The sequence below is a fragment of the Rhinopithecus roxellana genome, chromosome 19, assembly GCF_007565055.1.
Source record: "Rhinopithecus roxellana isolate Shanxi Qingling chromosome 19, ASM756505v1, whole genome shotgun sequence".
Classification (NCBI taxonomy): Eukaryota; Metazoa; Chordata; class Mammalia; order Primates; family Cercopithecidae; genus Rhinopithecus; species Rhinopithecus roxellana.
In genome coordinates this window covers 211740-221264 of record NC_044567.1, presented here as the reverse complement: position 1 = coordinate 221264, position 9525 = coordinate 211740, and the positions used below count along the sequence as shown (strand labels likewise).

At 47.0% G+C, this 9525-nt stretch overlaps 1 protein-coding gene across 1 annotated transcript in view; it reads left to right on the top strand.

Annotated features, from left to right (window-relative positions):
- The first annotated feature begins 8275 nt into the window (after positions 1 to 8275).
- Positions 8276 to 9525, top strand: part of LOC104667948 (myocardin) — a 95507-nt gene continuing 94257 nt past the window's right edge. The window contains 1 exon segment of the mRNA XM_030923667.1: positions 8276 to 8541. Coding sequence (XP_030779527.1) covers positions 8487 to 8541 — 55 coding nt within the window. The 5' untranslated portion in view covers positions 8276 to 8486.

Sequence of the window (9525 nt, the reverse complement as noted above, 5' to 3'; positions counted from 1 at the left end):
AGGAGGCTAAGGCAAGAGAATCGCTTGAACCTGGGAGATGTGGTCATTACTCACATTGACACTGTTTAAATGAGCCGAGATCGCACCACTGCACTGCAGCCTGGGTGACAAGAGCAAAACTTCATAGAACGAAGGAAAGAAGGAAGGAAGGAAGGAGGAGGGAGGGAGGAGGGAGGGAAGGAAGGAAGGAAGGAAGGAAGGAAGGAAGGAAGGAAGGAAGGAAGGAAGGAAGGAAGGAAGGAAGGAAGGACCAAACGAATGAATGAACGAACAAGGTTGGGAAGAAAGGGGAGGAAATAAAGGAGGAGAAATTGACAAGGGCCATAGTATGTGGAGCTTTCTATGTCACACTTAGGAGCATGGACATAATTATTTGGCACAAGAGAGCCAAAAAGGAGTTTAGGAAGGAAGCAACATGATCCGCCTTATGATTTAGGATTATCCCTTTGGTGACAATGTGGAAGATGGACTGGAGCAGGGAAAGCCTAAGAGGAAGAAGACCACTCAAGAGACACATGTAATAAACCAGGAGAAAAAATCAACAAGAGCTTGAAATAAGGAAGAGGCATTAGCGATAAATAAAGGAGGTACATTCCGTAGATATTTTGGGAGGAGAATGGATATGGCATGGTGATCGATTGAGGATAGAGAGAATGCAGAAACACAGATTGTGGCCATTGTCCCCAAACTAGTAATTATGTGGACACTTTTTCTGATTCATTGGAATGAGCAGGAAAATTCAAGAAGTAAAGTGTGGGAAAAGGATTAGGTCTGAAGGGAAGCTTGATGAGAGGAAGTAGTTAAACTTGGTTTTGCACCTGTTATTGTCAAAGAGCTTTTGCGAAATCAAGTGGAGAAAGCATTTGGATATATGGGTCCAGAGCAAAAGAGAAGAATTTCAGAAAGATATACAGCTTCGGAAGGAGTTCTAAGAGGAAGAAAAGAAGCAGCAATGATCAATTTCAAGAGAACCTGGAAAAACAAAGATGGATAAGTGTCTACTGGAAGACTGGGTGATCATTACTCACATTGACACTGTTAAAATAGAGGGGGAAAAAAACAAGTAAAGTTGAAGAATTTGCACCCTGAAAATTGCATCTACCCAGTAATGAATGACAACTATGAGTTCATCTCCATGCAGCACACTTCTCCATTGTCCCTATTCTCTATGGCAAACAAGTCACAGCAGCGAGACAGTCCTCTCAGATATAACTTGGACCCCAAGGACACTATCATTACATGGGTCCAGTGCAAACAAGCTTGGGCAATATCTCTGTGTCATATAACCTAAAGGCAAGAATGGAGCTGGAATCACGAATGGTTTGCGTTTACACACTGCCAGAACGCTCACCGTTTCTATTCTACACTCCTCTTCACCCCTCTTAAAGTGAGAGTAGCAAGGAACCAGGAAGACAAAGAAGAGGCCACACAGGGGTGCATGACTTTCAGCATGGTGACCCTGCTACCTAGTAAATGCGGCCCAACCCGGCGGCTCCAAATCGGGATGAGCACATTGTATTCCCTTTTCTTGGGCAGGAACTAGGATGGAAAAGTGCAAAGAGAGAGAGGAAGGGTGAAAAGCATTGCTGGCTGTCAGGCAGACTCAGAAGGGGCTATGACCGATCCTGCAACTGAGACTACTTTCTTTATGTTGTTTAAATCTTTGTTTAAATTAGGCAAAAATCCTTTTACATTCACTTTTATGAAAGAAAGCAGGTTATGTTAATAGTGTGGCTGACACGAGTTCCATCTGTGCTTTCATGACATTAACTCATAGAATAATGACACCGGATTTCTAGTTTGTTGAGAGTTTGTGGATGACCCCTACCACGATATTCTTAGCCCCTAGAGGTTCTGGACCCTATCTGCTTTATCTTTATATTCCTTAGAGTGCTAGAACACAGTCTGTGCTTAATAAATATTTCTGGAATGGAAAGAAATTGAGAGGCTGAGGTTGCATTTCTTAAATAGGTAATTCTTCAAGTAGGTAACTTGATGGTACATACTTCATCCTTGCCACTGCAGTCAAGTTCTTGGAAAGCAGAGGATAAATTTCAGAACAGAGTTCACCAAGAAGGTTCATAGGGGGTCTGACTCAGTGTGCAGACCTGCCCTATTGGCTCCAGAGCTGGACTCACCCTTCCTCCCCACCCCTGCTCCACACACACACATACAGACACACACACTCTTGCATGGGCCTAGTGGGTGCTGGGAGTAACTGAGGGTTTTAGAGAGTTCAAGGTGGAAAGGAGAGAAGGCAGGATGCAATTAGAAAGCATCTCTACATTATCATTTCTGGTCAAATTGACTAAAGAATCTTAGAAATAAAAAAATACTAAATCTTCCATGCTACTGTTAGGCTGTGATTTCATTTCTCATTCTGTGTAAAAAGTCAACCTTGCACTTAAAATCATATTTATAATTTTGCATTCATTTTTAAAAGAACCCTCAAATTTTATAAGACTCAGATCATACAATTTGGATCTGCTCCTGGCTGACCTATAGTGTTTTAATACATTTTTTAAAATTACAGATAGTTCTTTTTTTTTTTTTTAGAGACAGAGTCTGGCTTTGTCATCCAGGCTGGAGTGCAGTGGCGTGATCTCGGCTCACTGCAACCTTTACCTCCCAGGTTCAAGCAATTCTCCTGCCTCAGCCTCCCAAGTGATTTTTGTATTTTTAGTAGAGACGGGGTTTCACCATATTGGTCAGGCTGGTCTCGAACTCCTGACCTTGTGATCCACCCACCTCAGCCTCCCAAAGTGCTGGGATTACAAGCATTAGCCACTGCACCCGGCCTAGTTGTTCATATTTTTAAAAGCTAATACCTTTAACATTACAACCTGGATTTCCAGTGTCTTTGAACAGTAAAGGAGTACAGCAATGAGGGCCTGTGTTCCTTCCCTCATGGCTACAGTCACCTAGAGCTAGATCATGGCTGCCCTCCTTGGATGAGCCATCTGCTGTCCAGTTGGTTTCAGGAAATCCCCTTCTGCCTACATTTTCTCTTACCTCTGGGTCACTCAACTCATTTGAGTTTGCAAACCTATCTCTCTATGCATGCCTGCCAGGCACTTGCCACAGTGACTTGCTGACAACCCTAAATGCATTTCCTTTTCCTTTTTCTTTTTTTGAGACAAGGTCTCACTCTGTCACCCAGGCTGGAGTGCAGTGACACAATCATGGCTCACTGCAGCCTCAACTTCCCAGGCTCGGGTGATGAGGTGATTCTCCCACCTCAGCTTCCCATGTAGCTGGGACTACAGGCATGTGCCACCAAGCCTGACTTGTGTGTGTGTGTGTGTGTGTGTGTGTGTGTGTGTGTGTGTGTGTGTGTGTGTGTTTAGTAGAGATAGGGTTTCATCATGTTTCCCAGGCTGCTCTCAAACTCCTGGGCTCAAGTGATCCACCTGCCTTGATCTCCCAAAGTGCTGGGATTACAGGTGGGAGCCACCATGCCTGGCCCCCTAAATGCATCTTAAATGAGCTAATGAAAGATGGAGAAATGCTTCCCTGAAGTTACTTATTCACCGATGTGTGAGAGAAAAAAAGAGAAAACAGACAAGAGGTGATACTGGAGAGAGGTCCTGAAGAACTGTTCATGAGATCCATTCACACAATAATGACCTTGGTGGGGGAAGGGGATTTGCTAAGAGAGGACCACAGGGAGAATTCGAGGTCCTGAGGTTAACATAGGTGAGCTGTCCCTCTGCTCACCACACTGTCCCCTGTCTGTGACCCAGCCGCTGACCTCATGGTGCTCCTAGGAAAGGAGATGTGTTAGGGGTCAAGATTTAAGCTAGTGACTCTGCACTGTACTTTGGACTCGCACCAATGGATATAATCACTTCCATTGTGGCTGAAGGCTGAGGACCACAGCTGCAGAAGGCAGAATTGAAAAGTGACCTCTCAATGAACTATCCCCTTGGATAATCTTCTCCTCTTCAATATGGGAGAGACCAGTGACTGTGATGGAGGCACTGTTATGATTAGGTACATTATTTAGCAAAGATGAAGAGGTTTTTCAGACATAATTAAAGTTCCTAATTACTATGACTTGGAATTAAAAGAAAGATTATCCTGGGTGAGCCTGACCTAATCAGGTGAACCCTTTAAAAGAGGACATTCTCAGCCAGGTGTGGTGGCTAACGCGTGTAATCCCAACACTCTGGGAGGCCAAAGAGGGCAGATCACCTGAGGTCGGGAGTTCGAGACCAGCCTGACCAACATGGAGAAACCCCTTCTCTACTAAAAATGCAAAAATTAACCAGGGGTGGTGGCGCATGCCTGCAATCTCAGCTACTCAGGAGGCTGAGGCAGGAGAATTGCTTGAACTAGGGTAGCAGAGGTTGCGGTGAGCCAAGATTGCGCCATTACACTCCAGCCTGGGCAACAAGAGTGAAACTCCGGCTCAGAAAAGAAAAAAAAAAAAAAAAAAAAAGTCTCCTGCTGGCCTTGGAAAAAAAGCCAGCCATTGTGAGTTCTAACACTGCAAAGACCTGAATTCTATCAACAACCAGTAAGCTTGGAAGGGGACACGGAGCTTCTCATGGGACTACCACCCCAGCCAGCGCCTTGAGTGCAGCATTGTTAGACCCTAAGCAGAGGTCCCAGATAATCCATGCCTGGACTCCTGACCATGAAAACTGTGAGACAGTAAATATGTACATTGTTTTAAGCTGCTGAATGTCTAGCAACTTATTACACCGGTAACTAACAGCAAAGGAGAGAAAGATAAAATGAAGGGGAAGGAGACAGAATTGCTTGGAATCTTCATGAGTGATTGGAGGTGGTTGGGGCAAGGGAAGTAAAAAGAAGGGTCCAAAACACACCAGGTCCGGGCACGGTGCCTTATACCTGTAATGCCAGTGCTTTGGGAGGCCAAGGCAGGCGGATCACCTGAGCTCAGGAGTTCAAGACCAGCTTGGTTGGTCCTGATGGAGTGAAGCCCCATCTCTACTAAATATACAAAATTACCTGGGCTCAGTGGCACGCATCTGTAATCCCAGCTACTCGGGAGGCTGAGGCAGGGAGAATCTCTTGAACCCGGGAGGCGGAGGTTGCAGTGAGCCCAGATCACGCCACTGTACTCCAGCCTGGGTAACAGAGCAAGACTCTGTCTCAAAATAATAAAAAATAAAATAAAACCCACCAAGAAGAATTGTTCTGGGCACCCCACATGTATTGTTTCATTTAAACATCCCAACTCTTCCCGGAAGTATTTCTAACTCCATTTTACAGATAAGACGTTGAGCATCCCGGAGAACCCCAATACTTCCCTCCGAAGTGCAAGGTTATCCTGATTCGAAGATCTTTCTCACACTGGAGGCTCATGTCTTGCCTCTGTGTCACACCACGGGCTTACTCCAGGCCCCGGGAAAGAAGGCCGTGGAGTAGCCTGGCAAGAGAAACACACTCCAAGATGGTGACATTGCAGGACAGAGCCTGGCAGCACGCCACTGCTGCATTAGCCCTGCTGCTTCTGAGCATAGCAGCCTAGGAGTTTTGTTTTCCTTGGGAACATCTTCTCCAAATTCCATCCCTCTCCATTTTTGTTTTTTTTTTTTTAAACCAAAAGTGCTTGGCTAGAGAGGAGAAATGATGAACTTCTATATGAGCATATTTATAACCATAGATATTCCAAGCCATAGGGGGTATAAATTTCAGGACATATGTCAGTAACTCCACACTGTGGTGGGAAAATTGAGGGGGTCTGTGGTTACTGGTATTTCCCAAACTTACTGAAAAAAAGAAACTATGCTTCCCTACACACACACATGCACGTGCGCCCACACACACTCCACACATACACACACACTCCCAGGCCTGCAGAGAGAAAAAACAACCTACTCCTGGCCAACTCATCTAGGTCATGCAGACCCTACATTCAATGCTGGCTTCAGCTAATTTCACCCCAACTTGCACTGAAAAAAATAATTCTCTGCCAAGTTGCCATGTATCTCTTCTCAGCCCCAGAGCCTTAGGGATAAAAATCTGTTTGGCGTTTTCTTTTTTCTTTTTTTAATGTTGCTCAAAATAGTTTTCCCTGCTCAGATAATTTTGCAATATTCCTTATCCCACCAATCTCTTCCCTGCAGAGTACCTCCCTGCCACACACATCTCAAAGCCGGTCGGAGCCCTTCCAGACTGCTGTGTGCACCCGTTCCCAAACCTCCCTCCACTTTTCTTCTTCTCATTGAAGACCAGGGGGCTGGGGGTTGACTAAAGACCAGGAGAGGTAGAAGAGAAAGAAAGAGCTCAGGCGGAATCATGCCCTCTCCCCCCATGTTCATGTCCTAATCCCAGGAATCTGTGAATAGGTTACATTATACGGCAAAGGGAATCCAGGCAGTAGATGACATTAGGGAGGATAATAAACTGACTTTATGATAGAGTTTATTTTTGCAGTAAGGTAAATGTAGAAGAGGAAAGCAGAAGGTGGGGAAGGGAGCGTTAAAGCGATAAGATGCACTAAGAACTTGATCCATGATTGCTGGCTTCAAAAATGGAGGAAGGGGCCACAAGCCAAGAACTGGGGCAGCCTCTAAAAGCTGGAAAAAGTGAGAAAATCGATTTTCCCCTAGAGCCTCCAGAAACGGACACAGCCCTGCCGACACCTTGATTTTGACCCACTGAGACCCACTTTGGACTTCTGACCTCCATAACGGCAAGATAATAAATGTGTGTTGTTTTAAGCCACTAAATTCGTGGTAATTTGTTATAGCAGGAATGGGAAAATGACGTTACATAACCGCTGAGATGCTCCCGCACCCCAAATCAGCCTAGAGTCAGGCGCCCAGGCCAGGACTACATCCCCAAAGAGAACATGGACGGATTGTTCTTCCTCGTCTCTGACACATCAGCAAGAACGTGTCTATCCCTGAAGACCTTATTTACAAAAGCGACCCACTCAGATCCAGAGAGTAAGCTCAAGGGTTAACCCCTCTAATGTGTTTTCAGCAACAGGGCATGGGGCAGAGGCCGGGACTCAGGACATTAGAGGTTGTCCCCATGAGCTATTGTCACCTCGGGTCTCCATCTGTCACCGACTGATTTTTTTAAGGACTCATAGTAGAGACATAGGCAGGCTTGTGTGTGATAGATGACACCCGGGGCCCACGTGCATATGAAGGTGCAAATAAACCCTAATTATATACGTATATAGAGTGGGTTTTATGTTCTGAGCCACCAACTATTAAACCAGCTTCTTGAGAGATGGGTCTTGGTTTTATTTCATTGATCCGTGTGCCTATAACACCTCGGCCAGATGCACAAATAACTCTGGGTCGTTACGGAATGGATTTCCCCCTAAGGACAGACTCATTCGTAGGCAGAGTTTTTGAGCCTTCCCCAAGCTAAGCCTAACCCGAGGTCTGACTTGCCCCCTGCTCCAGAGCCCCTCCCTGTTTAGAGCCCGGTAAGTTTTTCGCTCCGACTCAGGTATCTTTTCCCATTCCCTCGGGGTTGTGAGGTGTGAGCGCTGTGTCGCAGCTGGATCTCCAGATGCACCGAGTCACATTTGTCTCCCAAAAAAGCATATCCTAGAAAAATGAAAGTCTTTCCATTTTCCCCGTGGAAATGCATCTCAGTCCCGTATTGGAGCTGCGAGATACAGAATCGTCTCTGCCAGTACCCTGAGCCCCCTGCAACCCAGGAGAATGCGTGGGCTCCGGTCCGTCGGAAGCTTTTCTTCTCAGCGGTCCAGCTTATTTCCAAATTGCCCGGCGCCAGCCGTCCCGCCGGCGCGCACGCCCTTTCGCGCAGCCTTTGAAGCCGGCTGGCGGGGAGATCCCGGCCGCTTCCCTTTCGCAGGCAGAAGCCGGGCCGGGAAAGCCCCGGCTGCGCACGCCCATCCCCAGGCCCTCGGAGCTCCCAGCGGCCGCCGCAGCCGCGCGCACAACCTGCAAGCCCCGCGGCGTCGCAGCCCTTCCGCCTTTCCTGTGGGCATAGCTCCTTAGCTCGCGCCCTTCTCCCAGATTCCCGACCCCCGGCCTTGCTCCCGCCCTGTGCGCCTCGGCGGCTGCTGGGCCCGCTGCAAAGAGTTAAGAGCCGGCTCCCGAGACAGCTCCGGCGGCTCCAGGTCCCCAGGCCCCGCTCGCCGCTCCTGATTGGCTGAGCGCCTGTCAGTAGTAAAGAGTATCAGATGGCAAAGTTGGGACCTTCATAAAGGCGTGGTGGCGATTCTCCGCAATCGCCGGCAGCCTATGACATCAGCCAGGAACGCCTGGGATGCCGCTGCTCCTGGCCAACCTCCGAGGAGGAGGAGGGTCCCGCCGGCTAAGAGTTAATTAGCCCCGCACTGCGAGGGGGGAGGCGCCAGTTTTCTGGGGACACTGGCTGCCACTGTACTCCTACCCAGGGGAGCTCACGGAGAGTTGGATGAATTCTGGGTTGTTAGCTGCGGTCAGCTGGGCTCCCGGGAGCCTGTTGCTGGTGGAGAACAGGGGGCGCCTGGCCAAGGGACCAGCGGCTTGCTGAGACTCAACATGACACTCCTGGGGTCTGAGCATTCCTTGCTGATTAGGAGCAAGTTCAGATCAGGTAGGGCGAAGGCATTTAGCATTCCTTCTTAAACTTTCCTCTTCTGCAATTCTCAACTCTAGAACTGCTTTCCAATAAATGTTTCAAAGCCTGCCAGGTCTCCCGCAACTTTGTTCCCCAAAAGCACATTGTGGAAGCGAAGAATTTTATTTGACTTTGGGGGCCTTTCGTGTCTTCCGTTGTAAGTGCTTTGGGTGGTTGAGTGTGGTTGTTCATCTGTGAAAAGGCCAATCCTTTTATTTTATTTTATCTTATTTTCTCTGCATCTATGACTAGAAATTTTGAAGGGGTACATTCGGAGGGAGCAACTTTGGAAATGAACAAATAAGGGATTTCAAGTTTGGAAGCTGCGTAGTATCAGTTACAATCGCTGAGAAGATGAACCTGATGTTGTGTTAGGTACAGGGGTCACTTAAAATGTAGCTAATCCAAACAAATGTATTTCCCAAAAAAAGTCACTTGGGGGAAGTAAAAATAGCAAATTTGGAGCACACCAAGTATTTAAAATGACATCACTGTAGAAAAAAAAAAAAAAGAAAGCCCAGTGCCACAAATATTTTTTCCCAAACCATCTGATATTTATAAATAGAGAATTTCCCCCAAAATTTCTGTTAGTGGCACATGGAGAAACTTCTCAAAGGACGCTGAGTGGAGGTGAGTGGCAGGGAGAGACGGGAGCTCTGACCGCTTCTCCAAAAGAGCTTGTACACGCGCCCATGGAAGGTGTCTGTGTGGGCCTCCGTGTTTGGACAAAGCAACACTTGACTTCTGAAGTTATTTTTCAGTAGCTCTGTGTATAATGTTGATTTTAGAAAACTGGTTAACAGCACATTCAATACTGTAGGACTTCTACTTAGATTGATTACTTTTATGAGAACTCCGATGTGAGCATTAGACATAACAGGTGTCAGAAAGACGCTGGCATAGTTTGCTAAGCTAAGTTTTCCTTAGCGCTTCTACATGGGGCGAACTCAATTGTTTCAC